A 27587-nucleotide genomic window follows, 5' to 3' on the forward strand; every position below is an offset into this window, starting at 1 on the left:
TAGTGCAACGCTCACAAATATAAATTGTTTGACTTCTACATACACGACATCTTCTTTGGGGGTCAGTCCTACTGATTACATGTCCAGAGTGATCAACCCTCACTTCACTGGGTGGTTCTAATGGAAGTGGTCTAGCGACAAAGTTCTTTGTTTTTAATAAGCGTACGGCGATGAATGATTTAAAATTTAGTTGTGACATTTTATTGTGATTTATCGTGTTGTAGAGTTTTCAGGAATTGAGAAGAGTACTGTCTATTGCATTTTTAAATAGTGGCCAACACCGTTTCTTACCCATCACACCGATTCTATAATTTGCCACGCCATTATCATGCAAATCTACTCCTCCCATGTATTTATTATATCTTGAAATTACAGCTGGTTGTGGGATTTACACTTCTTTTTTCGATTTTCTATTAGATCTTTTAGCAGAAGTAAGAGGTTCTACATGATAATGGGTATTAATTGCCGTGACAATAAAATTATCGTTCCATTTTACCAATGAAATTCGTGTGGATTCATCAAATTGGGAATCATAGGTGCCTCTTTCTTTTTTTGAAATGACTTTATTATCAACCAAACGACAATGACTGGTTCTGTTTTCGCAAATCGTTCCTGTGGCAAAATAGCCTTTGGTTTTCAAAAGAGATAAGAGCTTGTAGGATGAAAAAAAGTTATCAAAAAAGACGTTATGATTTTGCGGATTTTTCACAATTGACCAAAGTTCAACAACTACAGTTGCACCAAGTCCAATATCACTGTTCTTCTCTGCTGCTCCCGCATAAGGAATGAACTTGTAGAGGTATCCACTCGAAGAACAAATGCACCAAAGCTTGAAACCAAAACGCACAGGCTTGCCTTTTATAAACATCTTACAAGAATGGCGTCCAAAATAGGGAACCATTTGCTCATCAATAGATAAGTTGAAGGAAAAAATGCCAAACTGTAAGAATTTTTCATTCATTGTATTAAAAAAAGGGCGGAGTTTTGTCGAAGCCACCGTAATATAGAAAGCCAGAACCCTCGAGTCGTGACGTCACGTCGAACGTCTGAGTATCCCGTGTCGTTCGTATGTTATAACCGTATTTATTCAATACTACCGCTGTTAAAATCATAATATTATCATTGTGTATCGTTTAAATGATAATATTGTTTAATAAAATTAATAGTGTGATAGTAGAAAGAAGTACAAATAATAAAAACATATTTTTTTATTAAAACAAAAATATCATAAAAAAATATAACATTCTTTAATAAGGTATAAATATAAGGCAAATAACCCATACAAGCTTTTAATACCTCCGGAAATATATAATTATAATAAATTAAAACATAAATACAAAACTCTTAAAAAAATAAATATAATTATAATAAAATAATAAATATAATAATATGAAAGTTGGTTTAACACAAATTTAATAAAACACCAACAGAAATAAAACTCAAATAACTAGATAAAAAAACTCGATAAAAACACAATAAATTAATTTTATGAACTGGAAAGTTTTTTATATTTTCTAGTCTTTGATTCTGGTTTTTGGTTTTCATCTTTTGATTTGGACACATTTTGTTTTTCTTTTCTCTCTATAATTTTTTTTAGTTTGGACCGCATTTTTTACAAGATCTGACATAAGAATTCCACAGTCACATCATGTTATTTCAGGATTGTTATCTGAATTGTCGAAAATAATTCCAACAGCAAGCTTGGTGAGGACGGCTCTCTGAGATGAGCATTTTAAATAATTTTCTTCATATCTGTCCGATATTAGAGATTTAAAGATGTTAAAAGTTATTATTAATACTTCCTAATGCCTTCCTACCAAGCGCATACCTAATCCCGGGCCGGGCGAGGAAGTCGAGTCGTTCGGGCAATAGACGTTCGACGTGACGTAGCTGCTGGAGAGTGGGATGATGTTTCTGGCTTTCTATATTACGGTGGCTTCGAGTTTTGTGTACTTGTCTCCTTTATCCAGATTATTATTATCACTCAAGTGTAGATTTCACTTTATCGATCTGAATTTATTCCTATTCATGCAGTCTCTGACAATATGCACAGTTTTGTCCTCATCTAAAGACCAATACATATCTGTCTGGGGTAAGCTGTGATATCCAGACAAATGGATAATCAAATCCATAAGATTCTCATCGACAAATTTGAAAAAAATGTCCAACGGTGACAAACCCTCCAATTCACCCCTAAGTTCTTGAATGTGTTCGTCTTCTTTGGATAAAGGTAAATTCTTGTGTATGAATGATCCAGATCTCCAAGTCTTCTTCGTCAGATTCATCGTAAATCTCGTCTCGAACGGTGTGGATCTCGAAAGTTTTCGCTATATCTCCATTCTGGCTATTTTCGATATTTTCCGGGTCCTCGTAAAATTCTTCCTCGTCTGTGAGTTGATCTACCTCGGGTGGAATGTAGACAGCGTCGACTTGTTCTAAAAATCTCAAATTATTGTTGTGTGTATAATATTGTATGTATAATTTAAAAAAAAAGGCGAAAAAAAGGTACAAAAATACTTACCAACTTCATTTTCAAGCTCATTTACAACCTCCTCCAAGGCCAATTCTAACTGCTTTTGCGTAAGAAATTTTCTCAGTTTTTTTCAACAAACAACTCTTATTACAAATAACAGGCACTCGATTAGATGCAGACTCAGATTAAATATTGTATAAATAAAACATAGTAGTCGACTGCCCTAAAAAACTTGTCTAGACACACTTGTGACAGGCAATTTCAGTTATTCGGCCGGTGATGCGAGAACGCAACAGCATAATTTATGACCTAATTAGGAAAACCCTGGTTCAACTAGGCCCCGGTATTTAATTTTATGGTGTAGTTTGGAATGTAATTAGTGTTAAAAAAATACAAAACTTTGAAAATAAAAACATTAAATAGGAGTATATGATTTTTAAAAATGTGCGGCCATATATAAGAAAAAATTCGGCTTTTTAAAAAATTCGTACAAGAAAGCAAATAAAAAAAATGGTTAGAATTTAATTCTGTCACTTTTGTTTAACCGTGCGTCAATGGTACCAGCCCATATTTCAGGCGAAAAAAGCACTATTTTTTTGTAAATAAATCATTAGTGCAGTGTTGCGTATACGCATCACTGGCCATAAATGGGATAAAGTTATTTATAAGAATATGCCAATCAGAAAACTAAATTAACTTTTATATAATTATGCTTCATAATGATATGTGCTTAGATTTACAGTACGACGTTTCGTCCTTAGGCGTACATATAATTCATTTTGTTTTTAATAAGAGTATTAACATGCTCGTTTTAATTAGCCTCTGAGCGATGTTTTATACTTGCTACATGAGAGAAAGAAAGACACGAATATCATTGTCAAGTAAAGTAGTAAGTACTTATTTGAAATGTAAATAATTTTAAAGGAATATCTAGAGATATTTTATAAACTAGTTCGTGGAAATTCTCCGAAAGTTTCTTTTTTCAATTTCTATTGAGATTATATTAAATATTTTTTAAAGGTGTTTATATTTCTATATGTAATTAACTGTCCGAGGAAATTTCTGCTATTTCTGATCTATATACACTATATAGACCAGTGCTGAAGCCTTTAAAATTGGTACAAATGAAAAATCCAATAGCAGGTACAAAAGGTAGAGAATATAATAAAAATTAAGGGAAAAATAATTTACGGGCAATCTGAGCTCGGGATGTAGAAGGAGGTGAGGTTTTAGCGGTAAAAAAAGGGTTTATTCCCATTTCCGGTAAAACTACTATACCACTAGATCTTTTTATTACCTACAATTTTGTTCCATAGGACTTGTAGTTTTTCCCGAAATTGAAATAAACGGTTTTTTTATTCTTAAAAACTCACCTTAATCTAGATAAAAGTTGATGATTGGAGCCAAAAGAGAAAATTACCCTTTTTGCGTGCATATCTTCTTAAAATTAAGTGAATTAAAATGCCAATAACTTGTCAACGAATAGTAATTAAAATTTAAAACCTGACGGAATTTTAAAAGATTTTTCCCTATAGTTTTAAGGATTTAGAAGTAAATTCTCTAGTAGGTTAGTGAAAACGTTTCAGTTTTTTTGTTAGATTTCCAGAACTTTAAAAAAGATATAATGTTTTATTAGATATACGAATTACTTTAATTGTTAAAAATGATACTTTACATCTATAAGGTTTGTCTGCATCTTTTTCCAGGCTGGAATACACTCCATCTAGGCAGTTTCTGAAACCGCTTTCTCGATGTCATAGAAATTGGTTTTTGCCGGACTGTCATGATCTTGGTTTTGTAATAATTCGTGGTGCATTATATTACTCCAGGTGTCCATTTGAGAATGCATAAGTAAAAATAGTGTTGGTTCAAATGTTGGTTTTGACACTTCTCCTTGTGTTGCTGCTTTTTGGATATTTTTATTTTTCATCTTTTAAATTGTACTGACCCTTGAAATCTGATACATTATTGAAAATGGCTTTTAAATCCTTATACATTATAGTTTGAAATAAAACGATAGTTTGAAAAAAAGTTCAAAAATCCATTTAATTTGACTAAAACTTACTATTTTGATTAGAAAAAATCGGTGTTAATTTGTAAATTATTTACATTTTATTTTGCTCATTTTAGTAAGGAAATAATTACCGGGATTTTGCTTCATATTTAGGTAGATCAGTTATTTGTTGTATTGTATTGCTCATTGTTTTGTTATTTGGTCGACATCGTTTCAAAAAGGCAAATTATTTAAATTGAGAGTGTTCAGTGAAAGATCTTTAGCTTATAAAAGTCATGTAAATTATGGAAAGGACAACAACACAGGAACGGAATTTCCTCACATGCTCTTTCCCTTTACATTTTTAAAGGATTATGTGTCTTGTCTCAAAGCTCTTAGTACCATAAATATTAATAGAGTGCATAGAACAAGACATAGTAAAGTTTTTGAGGTTAAGAGACAAACTATGGTTTTGATAATCTTTTAAGAGAGTTTTGGGAAGAATATATGCTAAATCTTACAATTTTACGTTTGTCTGATAGATAGTTACGTTTCCTTTGTTGATATTATTTCAATTAATATATTATGTTTGACAATTATTGAATAAATGAAATATTTATTTATTTTATTTCTTTATATTTACAGGATCAACAGCCAAGAGGCCAATTACAGGCACTATAATAATAATACACAATTTAATATATAAAATGCAATATCTACAACTAGAGCTACAATATAACAACAGGATAAAATAAAAATCAACCAATATAGGTAGTTATATATGAGCATAATATACTTAAAAATAATTACATTACGAGCAAAAATACTAAAGCCTAAGCCCCTCCATAATTATTTTTGTCTTGCAAGTCCAATATATCAAGATCCAACTCACCAGCAAAAATATAATAATTGCACGTTTTGTAAATACGCGAGTTTTTATACACATTAGTCCTAGGAAAGCTTAAATCAAACGTCTTTCTCAGTCTGGTAATTACCAATAGTTACAAAAAATAGAAGCATTGAAATCTTTTCTGGGGAATCACTTTTATTTGATGAAACATTATACAAGAATATCAAGCCAATATTAATACGCCGGTCTTCCAAAGATAATCTAATAAATAGCCGCAACAGCGAGTGGTTTATGGTCACAACCTCGCACTGGATAATACCCAAACTTGAAAAAAAAAACATATACTTTTTATTATATATTCACGTTACACCCTTTCTATTGTTTTGCTGTAAACTTTATTTTGGGGAGACCATATTAGACTCCAACCTTGGAGGCACCAACCTGTCAAACAACAGCCAAAAAAGTTTTAAACAACAGCTAACATTAAAATTTTTAGTTGATCTAATAATTAAGCCCATTGTTATGTGTGCCTCATACTGTACCTCAAGGGTCAGTGTTAGGTCCTATTTTATTTTTATTATACGTTAATGACTTAAGCTCTCTATCACTGCATGGACTAGTGGTTCAGTTTGCTGATGATACTACAATTCTGTGGCATGACAAAGATCAAAAAGTAGTCAGATCTCTCATAGTAGAGGACCTTTACAAAATTAAAGAGTGGTGCATCTGCAATTAGCTTGTATTCAATATTGATCAATCAAATGCTTGTATTTAAAACTTTTGTTCTGGGCTTTAAGTGTAATGTAGAGGGTTTTTTGTTTGATGAGCAGAACCCACTATATGATGGGGATTATTGTCGATTTCTCGTCCTCTTCATTGATGAGAATTTAAGGTTTAACAACCACGTTTTGGGCCTCGCTGCTAAACTTTCTTCTGGTTGTTTTGCAGTCAGGGTTGCCAGGCATGAGTTGGGGGGGTTGTTTGCTCGTTCAGTTTATTTTGCCTTAATAGACTCTCATATCCGTTATGGGTTGCCATTTTGGGGTTTGTGCTCCAAGGGACTCCTTAACATCATTTTTACTATTCAGAAAAAAGCATTAAGGTATCTGTGTGGTGTTGGTCTGAGAGTCTCTTGTAAACTTCTTTTTGTAGCTGAAAGAATTTTAACAGTTTTCTCACTCTTTATATTGGAAACTGCAACACTCATACATAAGTCCGTTAGTCCACCATCCTGCACCAGTCATAATACTCATCAAGTAAACAACTTATCTCTTCTAATCCCCACCTCCTCACTTACGAGAAACTGTCTTATATTTATTAGTCGTAAAATATTTAATTATGTTCCTTTTTCGATTAGGACTGTTACAGACCTTAAAAGGTTTAGGAGAGAACTAAAGAAATTAATCTTACCAAAAGCTTACTACAGCATTGAAGAGTATTTTAACGACTCATTTTAATATTTAAAATTAATTATATATCTGTTGATCAGATTTTTTTTATTATTCTTGTTTTATGTTGGTTCTTGCTTTTTCTTTTCTTCTTTTTTAGTTTTTTCTTTGATTATATAAAATATTCTTCTATGTACAATCAAAATCGATTCTGTATCCTGTTAACATTATTAATATTATTGAAATTTCTCTGTAAACTGGCACACTCTTTCTCAGAACTAATTTCTATATAACTATATCTTAAGATCATCTGGCAAAAGTAATACTTTGGAGTTACCTCTCACTGAGCATATGTCAATGATAACTATGAAAAATAATAGATGTCCTAAATTAGATCCCTAAGGCGCTCCAGAGCTACTAGTGTAAAAATCAGACCTGGCTTTTACAATAAATTAGTGTAAAATACATCAATTTGATTTTTTTTTAAGTTAAAGCATCATGAACAAGTCGACAAAAGTTTAATAAGGTTTGTCATTGTGGACCTATTTGGTAATAATCCATATTCCTGTGCCGATACATATATTGTATTTGACTTGATTGTAGAGTTTATTAAATAAAGCTGTTTCAAAAACCTAGGATACAGCACTAAGAATTTGAGCAGATCGGTAGTTTATTGATTTCTATTTAGCACGTTTCTTAAATAGGGGGTATACCTATAGGCATACGGCAGGTTGTGGGATAAACTGAAGACCCTAAACTAAGATTAAAGTGGTAATAAAGGGGTCTTAAAAAAAATATTACAGCCTTTTCTTACATATCCTGATAATCCCTCAGGGCCAGAAATTTTATTGCCTTTTAATTTTTTAACAGCATCATATACAGTGGTGGCCAACTAATTAGAAACAGTGTGAATAAATTAATAAAAATCATAAATCTTTTGTAAATAAAATTGTTTATTCTTAAATTTCTCGCCCATTGTCGTAACTAACATTTACCTTTAATATTACCATAAATTTAGTGGATTTGTCTTCACATATAAACTTAAAAAAGTTTATTTTTTATACAAATATTAATTGGACAACTAATTAGAAACCAAAGAATTATCAATTTAAAAAAACAAAATAAGAACTCTAAACCCTAAATAAATCAATATTTTGTAGCAAATCCCTTATTTTCAATGACAGCTCTACATCTCCTGGGCATTGACTCCACCAGATGTTGACATCTCGCTAGTGGTATCGATTTCCACGCCTGCTCTGCTTCTTCCGCCAGATCTTTAAGGTTTTTAATATGTTTATGTTCTAAAAGTTTTTTTTAGGTCTCTCCAAAGATTCTCAATGGGATTGAGATCCGGACTACATGAGGGCCAATCAACTACATCAACATGGTTATCGTCAAACCATTTTTTTACAGACTTAGCCGTGTGCTTGGGATCATTGTCTTGTTGCAAAACCCAAGACACCGGCAAAGTTTCATCAAACGGCAACATGTGATTCTCCATAATATCTTTATATTTTTCTTGATCAAAAATACCGTCAATTTTCACTAATGGACCAACACCACGCCACGAAAAATATCCCCATAATTTTATATTTCCACCTCCATGTTTGACTGTGCTAGTTGTATACTTCGGATAATTTTCCGCACGCCTTGGTCTTGTCACAAATATTCTACCATCACTACCAATGCGATTTATTTTTGTCTCATCAGACCATAATACTTTTTTCCACTCTTTTATGGTCCAATTAATATGGTCCTTAGCGAATTTTAATCTAGCCTGGCGATTTTTCTTCTTTAGCAGTGGTTTCTTGCTGGATACTCGTCCAAATAGGTTGGCCTCATTAAGTCGTCGTCTTATAGTTCGTGATGATATCGCGATAGCTGGAGAAAGTTCTTCTTTAATCTGGTTGGAGGTTAAAAATGGATTCATTTTAGCCATTCGAACAATAGTTTCATCAGTTCGTTGGCTGGTTTTTTTAGATCTTCTCTTGCGTGGAATATTTTCGTACGTTTTATGTTCTTTTATGTGTTTGAGTGCATAGAAAACCATTATTTTTTTTGAACATTTTAGGTGGTCAGCTATTTTACTATAAGTCCAACCTCTTTCCCTTAGCCTAAAAATTATTTTACGCATTGACGGATCACAATTTTTTTTTCTACCCATTTTAAACTGTGGAAGACACAAAGACAAGGCTTGTAGATACAAAAAACACAAATTGTTACCAGTACAAAGGTTTGAAATAAACTATACGCGCGTTTATTTTCGTCGTTTTTAAGTAGATGGCCAACTGTGTTATCTATAAATTTTGTTTATATTCTGCATTCCTTACAAATTTCTTAGTGGAATGTCTATAAATAAATTATATATTGCTGTTGTGATAAATAATCAAAATTTTACAACAAGTTGGTTTTAATTTATTTTAAAGAACTGAAACATTGAATAAAGTTTTTTTTTTAAATCGTTTCTAATTTGTTGGCGACCACTGTATTTAATTTTCGTCAAAAGTTCAGTTGCAAAAATAATTTTTTGTATGGAAATTTTTCTTTTTCTATAGGAACGTCAGTCAACAAATTAGTAGTCGGTACTATTTTTAGCTCCAGTTGCGATGTGAGTATCATAGTAAACTTGTCCAGAAATTTCCGTATTATTTCTTTGATTTCAAATAAAAGACCAGAAAAATGTTCGATTACTTGTTATGGCTATGCTCGTCTTAAATATTCATCATAAATTATTTTCAGTTTTGCTTTGAATTTACCCTAAGATCATTTACTTATTAAAAAGTTATCTTCGTTTTTTTAAACATCCTTAAAACCTATTTCCTTGCTTTAATTAGCTTAAGTATTTCAACATTGTACCATACTGGAAATACCCTATTAACTTGGGGTTAAAAGTGGAACGCACTGCACGAAAACATCATCAATACTTCTATTGAATTCCATAGCAGCAGATGTATCAACACAACAACAGTTATAAAGGGAGTCCCAAATTAGTGGCCTGGAGTCACAAATACATCTGATCAAAGTTGGCTCTTTTAAAACGATATTTCACAGTCCTAATTTGTTTGCACTCTTTCAACTTATGATCAATATTGAGTCCAACCAACTGTATTAAATAACATCTTTTATTTTAGGTCGAATTTCTCAAAACGAACGATGATTCCTTACTGCTTCGATCAGAAGGCGGCGAAGTGAAACGGTACCTTGAATACAAAACGCCAAACGATGATTCTTTTACACAGTCCTACTTTTCCACTGAGTCAGCTAAACAATTCACCATTAAATTCCCTGTACACTCTTCTAATGATAAAGTGAGTAAAATTTTGAGTAAGAAAAGAAATCTTAAAACTACATTATCTTTTTTTCTGAATATCCAGTCTTGCCAAACAGTTGATGAGCCAGAAGAGGAATATAACAATTTACTGTCAGAAGAAGTCGAGAAGTCAGTCGACCTAAATTTGGCGCATATTTTCGATGAACACCACTTGGATACTAAAGAACGCTTCTTGGGAGATTTTGAAATTGGCCATCGTAATATTTTTCTTACGGAAGATGAAGTAGACCGTCCGGATAGTTTATGCGAACATGACGAGATCTCTTGGGGTCCTATTCCTAAAAACAGCAAAAATCGTTCCAATTGCCGTAACAACGCAGAGGCCAACTGTGCAGACATTTGGGAAGACGAACCCAGGATTGAGGAAATTTGGGTAAGTCTTTTATAGAGTGAAATCTTATCTTTTTGCTATTTTTTTTTCAATATTATGTAATTATTATGAGCTTAAGAAGAATCTTAAAAATACTTTAAATGCCTGGGAAAATTTGTGAATTAACCTGAAAGCCTGAAAAATAAAAAATTAATGTTTATATCTTGAATCGTCAAGTTAAACTGGAAGCTTGTTGTTTTTTCCACGTTTTATTTTGAAAAAATTATTTCTGATAAAACTCTATAATTTAGAGTAGGATTTGAAACTTCAAATACTAGGAACAAACTCAAATATAATTTAAATGTCTGGAAAAAAAGTGAGTTCTGTAAAAGTCTGGAAGATCCAAGGAATTACTTCCAGGTATTTGAAGATATAAAAAATGAGTATTTAGGTCTTTATTCGTCAAAATTGCTTAGTGCAGCCGTTATTTTCAAACAACAATTTTTGCTAAGGTTTGAGAATTGTCAAGTATTCTAGAAGGATTTGGGACTTTGGGACAAGTACCAAGAAGAATCATAATTAGACTTTAAATGTCTGGTAAAAAATTGTGAATCACCCTAAAAGCCTGGAAGATTAAGAAGTTACTTTAAATGCTTTAGATTTAAAAAATTAAGTCCAGGCTTTAGTCTAAAAAAAAATAATTTCTGCTAAGATTTGAGAATTAATGAGCATCTGAGAAGGGTTTGAAACTTCAAGAACCAGCAAGAAATATGAACAGACTTTAAATGTCTGGAAAGAAATTGTGAGTTACCCTAAAATCCTGGAAGATATAAAAAGTTAATATTTATGTGTTTAATTGTAAAGTTAAACTGGAAAATTTTTTAGTCCACGCTTTATTTTGAAAGAAATAATTTCTAAGATTTGAGAATCATTGAGTATCTTAGAAGGATTTGCAACTTAGTACTTAAAAGTAAAAACCTTTTCCAATCCTCGGAAAAGAAAATTAATTACACCAGAGCACATATGAAGAAATCACATAATAAGAAATTATTTTAATTGCCTGGAACCTCTAAAAAATGAATGTTAATGTCTCTCTAAAGTTAAGGTGGAAAATTATTTACTAGCGTTATATTTAAAAAAAAAATGTGGACTTAGAACTTTAAGTACCAAGGTGAAGAAACATAGGAAGAAACAAACAACAAAAGCAATCTATGGAAGAATGATAGATACACTAGCTATCCGATTGTTATACTATAAATATTGCCTAAGTAAAGCAATTTTTAACTTCCTTTTAAGTGACTGCTGGGAAAGATTATCCAAGTTTTTAGAATGCCAACTATGTTTGTTCGTTTAATTGGCATTACTATTAATCGCCAAGTTAAACTAAAAAACCAAGAGAACTTTTTTAGTCCAGGCACTATTTTCAAAAAAAATAAATATTTTTGCTTAAATTATCGAAATATCCCAGAAGAACTTGGAAGACGTAACAGAAATAAAGAGACTTCAAATGTCTGGAAAATTTAAAATATGACTTCCAAAAAATGCCCACAAGTTATAAGATGTTGAATACGTAAGAAGATCTAATATTTTAATTGAAACACTGAACATTTCTAGAATTATATGCTGTTGAAAAATATCTAAGGAAGACTAAGAAAAGGTCTTGAAGAGTATCATAACTAGGTACCTACAAAAAAGCTCTAGAAATGTGGTGGGAGACACATGTTAATGTTTTTCAAAAACAGGTTGCAAAGAAATTCTGTAAATGTGATACAAAGTACACAAGAATAAAGTAATTTGTTTTTTTTTTTTTAAATTGATGGAATTTGGGATCAAACAAAAATGCGTAAGTTTTAAAAGTTTATTCTTTATTAATTAGATTTTTTCATTACAAACAGCTATAAAACTGTCTAAAGACTAACCCTGCTTCTCTAGAAAGAACACAAATTTAAAATACTGAAGTCAGCTACCTGGAGTGATTAAAAAAAACATTAAAACTTAAATTTTCCCGTCAATTGTATTTTTATTATTAATTAATTTATAATTCCTATCTTACGGAGTATCCCGACCAACTTATCCTTTTATCATTTAACTTTCCATGCATCTTCTTTCCTTCTTTTTTTCTTATTAAATTTATTATTAACATTTGTTTTCTATTGTAAAGAATTGGACAATTTGGCCTTGGAGCAAGCACAAGGCAATACCGACCACTTTTACCGAGGTTACCACAAAATTACGGGAGGAATGTAAAGCGGAGGCGGACAATCTGTTCTCTGACTTGAACGTTTTCCAGTTGTCTTGTTCTGAATTTTACGAATTTAAATCGGCGCTATCGTCTAAGATTAAGAGGGATGGGGATCTGGAGATAAAACGCCGCCATAGGTAATCACATATTTATTAATCAGAATTACAAATTATAAGTTGTATCGATGTAAATTCCGCCAAGTCACTTTTAACCTTCTTAATTTTTTTTTAGAGGGTTCTGGAGATAATTTATTTGAACTCTAACCAGTTTTAAATGATTTGGCGGGTTTTGCATTGAAATTATAAAAAAATTGGTCAACTTTAAAACAAAAAATTGAACATCACTTTACAGATTTCTAAGAAATGGACCTAAGAACTTAAACTCGACAAAAAGATCTAAATTCTTCAATCTATGGTCCTTCTAAAGATGGTTGATATTTTGGCAGTAATCAGTAAATCAAACCTCAGGGTTAAATTGCCTAATGTAACCGATGTTTGTTTTACGTTTTCTTCAGAACAATTTTTTTATATTAAAAGTTTTCGCAAATTAAGGTAGATATTTATTAGACCTACACAAGGTGATTTCTTACTTAATCTAAAATAATTGTTATAACTATCGGTTTGACCGAAGTGGGCAATAAGAGTAGCAACACCAGGATTCTATTTATCCATAAATCTACACAATAATACACGATAACATAGTAATATATTCTGCATCGCAAGAATTTAATGAGAAATCTACATTTTACAATTTTTTGAAAACATTTTGTGATTGTTATGTTCTTTCTACTTTACCTATATTCACCGAGTTTAACTTTTTAGTCCAGGCTTTATTTTCAAAAAATTTTTGCTCAAAATTTTAAATTTATGCCAGTGTGTATCCGAGATGGATTAAGAACTGGATTGGTAAACCTTACCTAGGTAACTTTAAACTTTAAAATATTTGGGCAAGTATCAGGAAGGAATATAAAGTTACTTCAAATATGTGGAAGAAAGTGGCATTCTGAGGCCCTCAATATTTCCTGAATTTTTTGAACTTTTGATATCTTGCTGTGAAATCTATTAACACATCATAATTTAAGTGCTTATAAACATTTCTTGAAACGAACCACGAGGCCACCACTGCAATTAGTTTCTTGTAATAAAAATTAATTATAGTTGGTATAATTTAAAAAATACTATGATGTTTTAACTTTAGCATTTCAATTTTTTTTAGTTCTAGAAACTATGCTTGCTTAATTTTTTTATGGGGTATAGGTAAAAAAAAAACGAATTCAGACGATCGACGATTTATATATATTGATTGATGTTTCGATCTCTGAGATCATCCTCAGGAGTATATACAGTACCGAGTAAAAGTGGAGAAACATCTTATTTATTAAATAAAAATCCAGACTGGTTGATTATTGCTCATAAATAAATCGTCACATTCTTTATTTTGGTTCAGAGAAATGCAAAAATATCTTTGGTATTTTAAAATTCTTGCCATAAAAAAGTATATGGTTAATTTTTATTAAAAAAAAAAGCAAAATTAGAACATTTATAAAGTCCATAGAATATATTGACAGACAATAATATTTAGTTAGTTTAATGAAGCATAGCCTGTAAAGAGGCCCTGATGTATTACTTATCCGTTATGCGTAAAACACTTAATAGTATTAAAATTTCAATTGGGTGATAAACAAAGGATAATTCCCAAGCAGTTATGATTAAATCGGTCGGTCGCTATATCAGTCCAAGCCATAAAGTTTGGTATTGAAATGATCCTATCGTCAAAATTAACGGGATTATGGATAGTATTAAAAAGTAGTTATTAAAAATAAGGGATATGCAAGTAAATATTAATTTTTAGTTTTAAATATATTTTCATGTTTCTCTATTTTTGCTCACTGGGTTTTTAAATTAAATTACTGGATGACTTTATAACAAGTAGAGTTATCTTTTTTTGTTTTATTTTTTATTATCTAATTTGGTATAGTATTAAAGCGTTTTTTTTTTTAATATTTGTTATAACGTAGAAAATTTGTTAAAAAATCGAAATTTTTTTAACTTTTACTCAGTACTGTATTGTAGATCGTCTTAATTATATATCATAGTTTAATCTATTTTAGGAGATTAAGTTGGACAAATGTAAAAAAAAAATTTTTTTTTAAACTCTAGACCTCGAACTTCTTACAGTTCTTTGTACTTATTATAATTTCACAATTATTATTATGATTAACAAAGACGATCTACGATATACACGGTGTCTACTATAAAAACCGCCAAACTTTAAGAGGTGATTATACAAGTCATTTGCAACAAAAAAGTCGTATAGTATTTTTTCGAAAAGTTGTTTCTTCTGGTATTTAACATTTTTTGATTTTATCAAATTTCTTTGTTTTTTTTTTCATAAAAACAAGAATATCTCCGTTATTCTTACCACCACATAAAATTTAGATATACCATCTGAAAGAGAATTAAATTTGCTATAAGATGTGTATATTTAAGTTTTTTAGTAGTTTTTTATACCGGGTGTTATCAGAAGTTAAATGTAACATTTGGGAAATGTGCAAAATTTTTAATCTTCTTCGTTGTCGTTTTTCTAAAATTTGGTAAATAGAGACATGTTTTTTTTTCAGCATAAACTACTGCATTTAATATGCTTTCCAATGATATACTTACTTTTGTGATAGCTATTTGTTTTCACAGCAATATCATGGGCAAAAGAAAGAAAACCACAAAAATTGAAAATTTTCAAATTTTATATTTCCTAACACAACAACTCGACAAATTTCCGTTAGAAAAGCCGTAAACAAATAACATATCCCGATATTCATTCTTTAAGAAAAAAGGCAGGTTTTCCTTCTTTTGTAAATAGCAATGAATCCGCAAAAGAAGGAAATTCACAAACCATGTATTACTTGATTTTAAAACAAAAGCATAGATATTTACAATTTGACAAGAACTGTCATTAAGTTTTCACTTCGACTTAAAGTAATTAATTAAGTAATTTGATTTAAACGTGCTTAAAAAAGTAATGCCTAGTTTCACAAACATTGAATATCGGGACATCTTATTTATTTACGGTGTCGGAAATGGAAACTCGCGGGAGGCAGCAAGTATATGCGCTTTGTTTTCCTAATAGACGGCAACCCCATAGAAGTACATTTGCAGAAGTGTTCAGACGCTGTGGGGAAACTGGTTCCTTTCGAGGTTTTCGGATTAGAGAACGCTGGAGACAAGAACCAAGAACCTGCGATTATGAGAGCTGTTACAGAAGATAGATCTAGAAGTACTCGCCGCATTGGTGTTGCATTAAGGATTCACCATTCCACTGTACATAGAGTTCTTAAAAAAAATAATTTGCATCCGTTTCATTTGAAAAAAGTCCAGGATTTATTGCCAGTGAATGGTGAGGTGAGGCTTCAATTTTGTAGGTGGTACTTGAATACCCTTTTCGTGCCTGTAATACTTCCTGATCGGCTCAATTCCAATGAGTTTAAATTTATTAAATAATGACCTTGATTGAGTCGCAATGAAATGCGACAAAAACGCGTTGAACTTGAACGGGTTGTTGATAGTGTCAGAAGAAGATGCATCAAATGTATTGAACAAGAGGGAAGACATTTTGGACATTTGTTATAATTTTAGGTTTGTTTAATGAAATTTTGATTCTTTAATTTTGGTCAATTAAGAAATATAAAATTTGAAAATTTTTAATTTTTGTGGTTTTCTTTCTTTTGCCCATGATATTGCTGTGAAAACAAATAGCTATCACAAAAGTAAGTATATCATTGGAAAGCATATTAAATGCAGTAGTTTTTGCTGAAAAAAAACGTCCCTATTTACTAAATTTTAGAAAAACGACAACGAAGAAAATACCACTAATTTTGCACATTTCCCAAATGTTACATTTAACTTCTGATAATACCCGGTATAAAAAATTACTCAAAAACTTAAATATATCCATCTTACAGTAAATTTAATTCTCTTTCAGATGGTATATCTAAATTTTATGTGGTGGTAAGAATAACGGAGATATTCTTGTTTATATGAAAAAAAACAAAGAAATTTGATAAAATCAAAAAATGTTGAATACCAGAAGAACTAACAACTTTTCGAAAAAATGTTATACGACTTTTTTGTTGCAAATGACTTGTTTAATCACCTCTTAAAGTTTGGCGGTTTTTATAGTAGACACCTTGTATAGTCCTGAGGATGATCTCACAGAGATTGAAACGTCGACCAAAATATGTAAATCGGTCGTCTAAGTAGTTTTTTTAAACCATCACAAACAATTAAGCAAGCCTACAAACTGAGACCATGCTAAATAATTCTCATCTAGAAACTATCCTTAAAGTCTGAAAAGATAAAAACAGAAATATTTTAAACATTAAATATTGCTGCTTATTTCTTCGTGAAAATTAGTTTTAAATTGTAAAAAAAAAATAACTCACTAAACTTCTATGATTCACAAGTAAAGCAGTCCATTTAAGACTTAAATAAATATCGTTAAAATTTACTTAAATACACTTTTAAACTTCCAGCTCTTCGCCAAGCAAATGTTCCATCTGGAATTTGACCTCTAACTTAAAAGAGGACTGCTGCCTCAACCTTCCCACTCACCCCGGCAGGCGCTCCGTAACTTTATAAACTAACCGATTATGAAAAATAGGTAAATCTTAACACCACATAATATAGATAGAAAACTTTTGTTTGTAATGTAACGAGAACTATGGCAAAACCAATAGGAACTTGACAAAAGACGAACAATACGTCGTTAAAAAAATTACCTTTACAGATAAGGATTGTAAATTTTTTCCTATTGGTTTTGCACTTCCTATATAATATATTACTGTCGTGTAATCCTGTTTTAGGCTTTAGGGCGTTTATTACATTTAAATGCCTTATTGTTTTTTTTAAATAGTAAATTTTTTAAATGATATTGTAACAAATTAGGCACACGGACAGTAGTATTTAGGTGCTTCACTGGACCGACAGATTCGTTTGGCTCTCCACGTCTTAAACGGTCGGAGAGACGAACTGACAACTGCCACATTAGTTTTAGTGCAGTTAAAAATGTCCTCTCTTTTTTTTTTGGGGAGGGAGAACAGTCACGCAAGATAAAAATAAAAGAAGATCTGTCTTGGTCCACACTATACACACACATTATTTGCTTTTTTGCATATTTTTATGGAGGATGAGTTTTTTGGTTTTTTTTTAACGAAATTTTAGAAATAAATTATTTTGGTCCATTTTGCAGTAATTCGTTTTAAACAGTACTTTTTTGAATATAAAAAATTAAACATTTATGACGGAGTATACTTTTTCCTTCACTGAATCGAAATCTGATCGCTAAATATCTCTATAATGTCAGGATTTTAATTATTCTTAACTTAGACGGAGAAAAAACGCAATTGTAGTACTATTTTAGGATAATGTTTTTAAGGCAAGTTATTTTTTCAGAAAAAGATCACTTAGGGTTGTAAAGTACAAGTTTTCCTGTCTGAAATGACGTTGAGTCTACTCAAATATCTTTTTTAATCGCTGAGATGATTTTTTAATTCGCATATGCCTGATACAAAATATGACTTGTTTGTTAAAAAGTGACTCAAGATATTCCAGATGTATAAGAAAATTTGTAAACTTATAACTGCAAAATGTCGGCGAATGAACTATTAGAATTTAGCCATAAAAGTAATCAGGTCATGGTTTCATATCCCATCCAATTATTTTGTGTATTTATTCATAAATTTACTAAAAATTAATTTGTTTATTCTGATAAAAAAGGATTCAGTTGTGCTTCACAAATGTAGGTATAAAAACTATCTAAAAAATGTTAATCAGCTTAAAATTGTCATTTTCCTTGGTGCTAATTAACTTTTGCTAAAAATTAATTGCCTTTGAAGTTAGTCCTTATAAGGCGTTTCCATGGTAATTTCCTTTTAAAAACTTTTTTCCTCTTTAATATATATTCTTTAATAAAACCCTTTTCATTTAAAATGGAAAAATATTTACACCTGACTACACTTTTCAGAAGGTTATCGATTCGATGAATCCAAATATGGTAACAAAGTGTCGTGCCAAATAAGATGAACGAGCATTGGTATAAGAAAAGAATAGTATTTATTAAAATAATAATGGCGAAAAGGGACTTTTAGGCCTACTTGCCGAGCTCTAGCTCTGTGACCCTTACTATTACTGCTATTAAAATATTTAGCAGTTCAATATTGAGATTCTTTTTGAGAAGTATCAAAGGACATGAGATGATACATTTCTTGTAAAGCTAATATTTTATTTTATTTTATTTTGAGAAGAATTTGTAGTTATTACCTGCTTTCATCTTTAAAATCCTTTCAGGTACATAAAACAGAAAGTTTCTGTAAAACAATTTAGGCGTAAAAGTAAAATCATGATCATGGTTTCATATCCCAACCAATTATTTTATACATTTATTCATACATTTACTACAAATTTATTTTGCTTGTCATATTTTTGAAAATGACGACCTGTTTCTTCTAAGTCTAAGAAGGGTAAAAATTTTATTATTTTTTTTTGATACTAATTAATTTTTTGTTAAAACGGTAATGTCATAAATATTGACTCTTAATATAGAGCGTTTCCGCGGTAATTTCTTCTTTTAATAACTTCTCAAATCTCAATATTTGGTTTATGAAAAACTACCTTTTCCTTGGCGTTAATTCATTATTTACTAAAAACCCACGGGCAGGCATCGAAAATGACTTTTAAGATCAAATTTCTCCAGTAGTCGTTTTCTTTTTAGTAGTTATTTAGTATCAATTTTTTGGTAACTGTTTTTAAGAAAAAAACTACTAATTTCCTTAAAAATTTTCACTGAAAAATTAAAGGCAGTGAAAGTTATTGTCCATTAGTCTTTTTTTTATTATAACTTTTCTATTTCAGTAGAGTTGTGGAACCGTAAACCTTCTCAACTAACTTTCTTTTTGCTTTTGAGGCTTTGTCTCATTTTTTTAATTTGCGATTGCTAACAATCTTTATAAATATAACTAGTTCTACACTCATGATTTTTTTATGGCAGTAAACTGTTCTTTATCTTTCTACAAGAAACAAGTTTATCTAAGGATTACGTTGTCTATCAATATCTTCAACAACAAATCTCATGAAAATTCATCAGTTTTGCAAAAAAACAAATAATAATGAATGTAACCATTAGTTTTGCCAAGTGCAACTCAACCCACGAATTTTTATGTGGTGGTAAAGTGTGTAAAATCTATGGCGTTAAAAAAAAATAAAAACTCATCCCCCTTATAATTATGCAAATCCCGCGCTTATTAAAAATTATTTTGTTATATATATTGTAAATGTAAATGTTGCCGAGGGGTCTCTCTCTGCGGTAATTTTGTTGTAAAAATGTTAATTTCTAAAGTTAGGATTTTATTATTATTTAATATTGGGGCCGTATAGAGAGTTTGTTGGTTTTGTTTCCTATTTGAATACGGTCGTCCGGAAATTCATTCTATGAGCTAAATAGTGCTAACCAAAAAACAAAAAAATTAAATAAATTAAAAAAAAAAACAACAAAAAAAATTGAAAATGAAATCAAAGGTGCGCGCGAAAGTTTGATAAACGCCGCAATCATTATGTACCAGCGTACGCGCCGTGTATAATGTACATAAGTAGTATGTAGACAGTTCCTTGAGGTTTCTTAAAATTTGATTTCAAATTCATTCTTATTATTTTTGTTAAAAATTATTTAAAAAAAAATCGTGTGGAAACACGTAACAAAAAAAAAACAATGTTTAAAAGAAACCTCGTGGGAACGATTTTTATTTTGTGCCCATTTTGTTTTGTTTCGCCTATTAAAATTTTTGTTTTCATTATTCAAGCTCATTATTCAAATATTTTTAAAATTTTCTGGTTAATACACTCAATCTAGGCTTTTAGGTTACAAGCTGAATTTCTGGATTTCTGTCTCACTTTGACGAGCAATGAATTTTTCCCATTTATTTGGAAAATTGATTACTATTTCTTCTAGGAATATAAAGTTTTATTCAAATGACAGTTTGAATAAGAAGAAATGTTGTTGTTTTTTAGAGAAAATTAATTAAACTAATTATTTTAACATTGTTAATCAGCAAATTAGAAAAAAATTAATTGACATAAATTTCATAACTTCAAGGCATTTGAATTAATTTTTCATTTTAATCTAGAACTTTAAAGTGTATATTCAGTTTTTCTAGAGGCTGAAAAATATGAAAATGAAACTGAATAAAGAAAAGCGTAATTTATTCGATTTTTTTTAGTAAATATCAATTTTCGTCAAGTTTAAAGTATTTTATGTTTTTTATTATTTTTTTACCCTATTCTGATGATTTTTTTAGCAGACTGTATATATAATTAGATGAATCTTAATTGGTACACTCAGTTTTTTAATAAAATTTTCTATTTGACTTCTGCGGGGTTAATTAAAGGATGGTTTCTTTACCCTAACTTTGAAACACCCTGTGGAATAATTTCGTTGTGATGTTAAAATGTTAAAAATTGAAATGTGAAAAAATGATTAAAAATGTTAAAAAGCAACGATCGGAAATTGGTTTTAATTAACAATGATAATAAAAACAGACATCAAAAAACATCCAAACTGTAACCTAAGTATGCAAATAACAAAAAAAAACTCTTAAAAAATATCATAATACTTTGTATTGCCTCCCTTGGCTGCTATAACTGCTTATACACATCTGTTATGCTGTCATGGGGTTGCAACTAGCATCTTGAGGGATGTTTTGCCATTCCTCTTCAAGAGCCAAGCGCAATTCAGTTTTTTTAAAGCCGGTGCTACTTCGCGACCTCTAATCCTCTTACCGAACATGCCCCAAACTTGTTCTATAAGAGTAAGATCTGGCGAACACGCTGGCCAGTCCGTTTTGTTGATATCAACTTCTTGTAGGTATTGCGTGACACAGCATATATCGAGAAAAGGGTACTACGTAATTCGCTAATATCTCCTCAATATATCGATGTGCAGTCAATAAACACCAATTCAATATGAGGTTCTCAAAACTAAGTATATGAATTAAAAATCATATAATAATATACAGTATGCTGAAAAAATCATCAACATAGGGCTAAACGTTTAAAAAAAAATTTAAATTTGTAGAAAATTTGCTCTGTTGCATTTTTTTTCATCTGAGTACATATCTCATATAGGTGTCTCTTAAATATTTGGTTTTATTATGCAATAACTAAAAATACTTAAAATATTTTTACAAATATAAAGATATTGCCAAACGAAAGACTAAGCATTATTTTTATTTATTGAAAAGAGTATTGGATAAATGATGCATCTTTCATGTTTTCACATTCTCTTAATCTCGAACTGTGGTTTTCGATCACTCTCCAAGGCATTGCTCGAGGAATAGCGTTGATTTCATCTGTTATTTCTTGCTTCAGTTCTTACAAATTTCGTGACGATGGAGTATATAATTTACTCTTCCCCCTCTTTTCTTATGAGGTATCCCCCATAAGAAAAAATCTGCTGGTATTAAATCGGGACATCTCGGTGGCCAGTTAATGTCTCCTCTGACTGATGACCCTCCTTGGGAACAACTGATAAAGAGCATCCAAGAAATTATTCGTGACATGAGAAATCTCTCATTTTTGCTGGAAAAACGTGTTTCTATTGTAGCCACCAGGGTTCGCAGAAGCTAAAAAGGTCCTAATCTAGTGGCAATAGGGTCTGATGTTACAGTTTGAGTTTGGCCACGATTGTCTTTAAAAAAATACGGACCATCGCAGCCCAGACGATAACTTTAGGCGAGTATAATTGCGCCTCATTAAGATTTTGTGGATTCTCCTCTAACCAATATCGGCAGTTCTGTTCATTAACATTAGCCGTTAATGTGAAAATTCGATTCATCAGAAAACCATATGATGTTGCAATTGTTCAAACTCTCTCTCATTTTTCTACAGAACGCTAATCGATTAGCGGGATATTGAACTTTTAATTGTTGTGTAACAATAATCCTGTGTGGGCGAAAATGCAAATCGTTGCGAATAATGCGATGAACAGTTGACTTATGCAAAGTTAGAGACGCCCGACGCGCCTTCACCTTGGGCGTCAAGACGGTTTATTAATTAATATTCCTGTTTCCAGTGCTCTTGAACTTCCTTACCCAATATGTCTAATTTTTGCTATATTATAATGATTTCTGTACAAACGACGTACAAGGACATAAGAATCATTGTTTTTTTTTTAACTCACGAAAACAAAGAGCACGTTATGTCCCTGTAAAACGCTACATCGCAACTAAAATTTAACAATGTTGCCAAACGTTTGTCAACTCTCTCGTTTCTCCGGAACATGCGTATTCTACCAGCGGCCTGACTTAAAAACGAAAATATTTCTGAGGGACCCTATACTAAATATTGAAAATAGGAAGCAAATAAAATTATTCATGTATTCAAAGAAATATGAACTCAATGATTATTACTTATACCCAGCAAAACAGGTAACTATTTATGGATTTCTTAAAGCAATATAGATTCCATTTTCTTTGTCAAAAACTGATATTTTCAGATTAACAAATATATATTTTTATCTTTTTCTTGTTATTTAAATCCAGTTTCCTTTAAGGTAATTTTCTATTTTAATGATTTGCCTAAAAATATGCTACTAATTTACGTGTTTATTTAATTCTTTAACAATTTTCTACTCATTAAATTTTGTTATCATAAGAAATCGGCTGGTAATAAATTGATACGCGGAAAAATCCAGATTTCTGTCTAGATTGAGTGGAATACTTCAATATCATGTTATAATATTTTGTTAATTTTTTTTTTTTTTAGTAGAGACATCACTTTTATCTCTAGTCCTCACCCGTTTTTGTTGTTTTATGAAAGTTTTTTTTTGTTATATTTATAATAAATACAACATATTTAGGTCTGCCGCACTAAAAAAAAAGTATAGCCCAAAAAGGCTATAAGTTATCTTTAAACACACTGTAAAAAATGTGCAACTTAAACAGGCGGACCTACATTAGCGTTTTTACAGTTAGTGTTTATTATATTTTTTCTTTATATATTATCGATCATCAGGCCAATACGCCGAAAAGAAAATTAAATAATAATAATGCGTTTGATGGTTTAGTTTTACATCCGTATTCTATGTTCTTTTGTGACCGCATAAGGAAGTTTCTGTGCGTTGCCGCTGTTGTACAGTTTACAGATAAAAAAAATCAAATAAAAAAAATAATAAAAATTATTTAAAAAAAAATAATACAAAAAATGTCTATATAGCTTTAGGTTATCTTTGCCCTAAATAATTACAAAACATTCGATCAGCGATGGGCAGCTAAAATTAAATTGTCATTGAAAAAAAATGAAAAAAGAAAAAAAAATAATAAAAAGTAAAAAAAAGTTTGAATGTGTGTGCATGTACGTTTCGTTGGAGTAAGTGGGTGTTTGTAAAATAGATTTTTTTTCTAAGATTATTGAGCGTCCGTCGATATATTTTTACGACTGATTGAACGATCATTTGACGGACGTTCAACCGATTAGTTTATAATAAAAAGTTCACTAATATATTTTTTTATCAATGGAAATAAACAGGGTGTGCCTGGCAATTCAGGAATTTAGTCAAAATAAATGCCCTAGAAGGGCATAGAGGTTCGTTCACAAAAAAAAACTTAAGAAATGAGTCTGATCCGCCTTATTACACAAGTTTTAATCTAAAAAACTTAAGGGATGGATAAAAGTTTAACATAAGACGTTCTTTATTGGCACATCCTGTATATAGCGTGTGTACACAGGCTTTTTACAAAGCTTAAGCTATTGGTCCATTATGGGATGGGGTCACACATGACCTTATTGGAAAATCCTGTAAATAAAGTGTTTACACAAAGTTCTATCTCGGAAATCTAAGGAATTGGTCAAAATTTGACCATTAAACCCTCCTTATTGAGATATCCTGTATATAGAGTATCTACACGAGTTAAAGTCTAGAAAACTTAAGGAACTGGTCCAAATTTGACCATAACATTAACTTTATTGGGACATCCTGTAAATAGAGTGTTTACGCGCGTTTAAATTTAGAAAGTTTAGGGAAATGGTCAAAGCTTGACCATAAAACTTAATTTTCGTGGACATCCTATGTATAGAACGTGTACACAAGTTTTAATCTAGAAAACTATTGGTCAAAATTTGACCATTAGACCCACTTTATAGGAAAGTTCTGTAGTGTCTGTTTACACGAGTTTCAATCTAGAAAATTTAAGATCATCCACCTTATTAGGACATCCTGTATGTATAGAAAGTCTTTACATAAGTTTATATCTAGAAAACTTAAAAAAATTGGTCCCACTTTGACCATTAGACCCACCTTATTTGAACATCCTGTTTATAGGGTGCTCACAAGATTTTAAATCTAGAAAAATTAAGAAATATGTTCAAGTGTGACCATTAGACGATTTTTATGGGATATCCTGTATATGTAAATAGTAAATGCTTACATGAGTTTAAATCCAGAAAACCTAAGGAATTGGTCAAAATTTAATGATTATACTCCCCCTTATTGGGACATCCTGTATATAGACCGTGTTTACACGAGTTGGAATCTAGGAAACTTTAGAAATATTGACAATACTCACAACTTCATTTTTTCATCCAGCTGCTAATGGAAATATTTACAATAAATTATGTTTAAATGAATAAATAAATATGGTGATGCACACCCTGTATTAACTTCTAATGCCTTGGGTAAATATATATTTATTTCTCCTATTGTAAATCTGTTGTTAGTGAACTTTCTTTTATTTAAATTTAAACTATTATTAGTTGTAAAAAAATATATTCCTCTTAAATAAATACGAATATTATACAGTGCGTATGGCATGCAACTAAAAATCTAGCTAACATTAGTAAATCCGTTAACACTGGGAAATTTCGATCGCCCATAGCACTGTTTAACACCTGTATATTAATCGAATATATTATTTTATTTTCTAACCTTAGTATTAAGCCATATGACTTTAGGTGGATAAATTTGTAATTTTACCGCATAAGCCTTAAATTTTGTATCACATTTACAAGATGTGCATATTTTAGTTGAGCCATAACCAAACGTTTAGTTATTTTCCTTTATGACAAATAACTGTAAAAGTTAAGCCGAATAATTACATCTTACCGGTAATTCAATAGAGTAAATTCAAATCAAGTAAAACTTTTGGTTGTGGTTATTTGTAAGAACGAGATCGATTCTTAATTTGAAATGTAAAGGCGAATTTTCTCATAATATGTTCAACATATTTTTTCTATAGAGTTACTTTGTTGGAACCAGTACGATATGACGATAAGCTATTTCTCTTAAAATGTTTGGATATCTAAATGTTTAAGAAATAGTTTAATTGCTTGTATTTACTGGATAACTATCAATATATGCCTTAACTTAGCCTTGTCACGAGGTAAAAGTAAACCTTAAGATAATTTAATTGTGATCTGTTTCGTATGCAGAGAACTCTTTTGGATTTTTAGTTATATTATGTAAAAATCGTAATGATAAATACATCAGAAAAGAAATTTCATTGTTTTATTTTTTTCCATACAAGATTGGTGGATTAGTTTTATTGTTGGGTAAGTATTAAAATATGTCGAAAGTCTAACATAGTGCCCCAGTATAGCCCTCATTTTTATCGTAGAAAAAATAGAGCAGACTGTCGACGTAAATCATACAGCCGTCAATATTATTCGCAGAAAAACAACAGATTGCCGACGTGCATCGTACAGCTATCCGTTTTATTCTCAGAAAAGCAGACTAATGACGTGCATCGTACAACCGTCGTTTTTATCCTCAGAAAAACACAGCAGACTAATGACGTGCATCGTACAACCGTCGTTTTTATCCTCAGAAAAACACAGCAGACTAATGACGTGCATCGTACAACCGTCGTTTTTATCCTCAGAAAAACACAGCAGACTAATGACGTGCATCGTACAACCGTCGTTTTTATTCTCAGAAAAACCCAGCAGACTAATGACGTGCATCGTACAACCGTCGTTTTTATTCTCAGAAAAACCCAGCAGACTAATGACGTGCATCGTACAACCGTCGTTTTTATTCTCAGAAAAACCCAGCAGACTAATGACGTGCATCGTACAACCGTCGTTTTTATTCTCAGAAAAACCCAGCAGACTAATGACGTGCATCGTACAACCGTCGTTTTTATTCTCAGAAAAATACAGCAGACTCATGACGTGCATCGTACAACCGTCGTTTTTATTCTCAGAAAAATACAGCAGACTAATGACGTGCATCGTACAACCGTCGTTTTTATTCTCAGAAAAACCCAGCAGACTAATGACGTGCATCGTACAACCGTCGTTTTTATTCTCAGAAAAATACAGCAGACTAATGACGTGCATCGTACAACCGTCGTTTTTATTCTCAGAAAAACCCAGCAGACTAATGACGTGCATCGTACAACCGTCGTTTTTATTCTCAGAAAAATACAGCAGACTCATGACGTGCATCGTACAACCGCCGTTTTTATTCTCAGAAAAATACAGCAGACTAATGACGTGCATCGTACAACCGTCGTTTTTATTCTCAGAAAAACCCAGCAGACTAATGACGTGCATCGTACAACCGTCGTTTTTATTCTCAGAAAAATACAGCAGACTAATGACGTGCATCGTACAACCGTCGTTTTTATTCTCAGAAAAACACAGCAGACTAATGACGTGCATCGTACAACCGTCGTTTTTATTCTCAGAAAAACACAGCAGACTAATGACGTGCATCGTACAGCCATCCTTTTTATTCTCAGAAAAACACAGCAGACTAATGACGTGCATCGTACAACCGTCGTTTTTATTCTCAGAAAAATACAGCAGACTAATGACGTGCATCGTACAACCGTCGTTTTTATTCTCAGAAAAATACAGCAGACTAATGACGTGCATCGTACAACCGTCGTTTTTATTCTCAGAAAAACCCAGCAGACTAATGACGTGCATCGTACAACCGTCGTTTTTATTCTCAGAA

General features: G+C 31.2%; 1 protein-coding gene across 6 annotated transcripts in view; it reads left to right on the plus strand.

Annotated features, from left to right (window-relative positions):
* The window catches only part of LOC126733754 (uncharacterized), a 46865-nt gene extending 20743 nt beyond the window's left edge, over positions 1–26122 (plus strand). For all 6 annotated transcript variants that reach the window (XM_050437142.1, XM_050437146.1, XM_050437147.1 and 3 more), the window contains 4 exons: positions 9836–10012; positions 10079–10408; positions 12507–12724; positions 17116–26122. In XM_050437142.1, the coding sequence (XP_050293099.1) occupies positions 9836–10012; positions 10079–10408; positions 12507–12724; positions 17116–17221 (831 nt within the window). In that variant the 3' untranslated portion in view covers positions 17222–26122. The remainder of the gene's footprint in view (positions 1–9835; positions 10013–10078; positions 10409–12506; positions 12725–17115) is intronic.
* Positions 26123–27587: the final 1465 nt, after the last annotated feature.

This window comes from Anthonomus grandis, chromosome 3, assembly GCF_022605725.1.
Source record: "Anthonomus grandis grandis chromosome 3, icAntGran1.3, whole genome shotgun sequence".
NCBI classification, from domain to species: domain Eukaryota; kingdom Metazoa; phylum Arthropoda; class Insecta; order Coleoptera; family Curculionidae; genus Anthonomus; species Anthonomus grandis.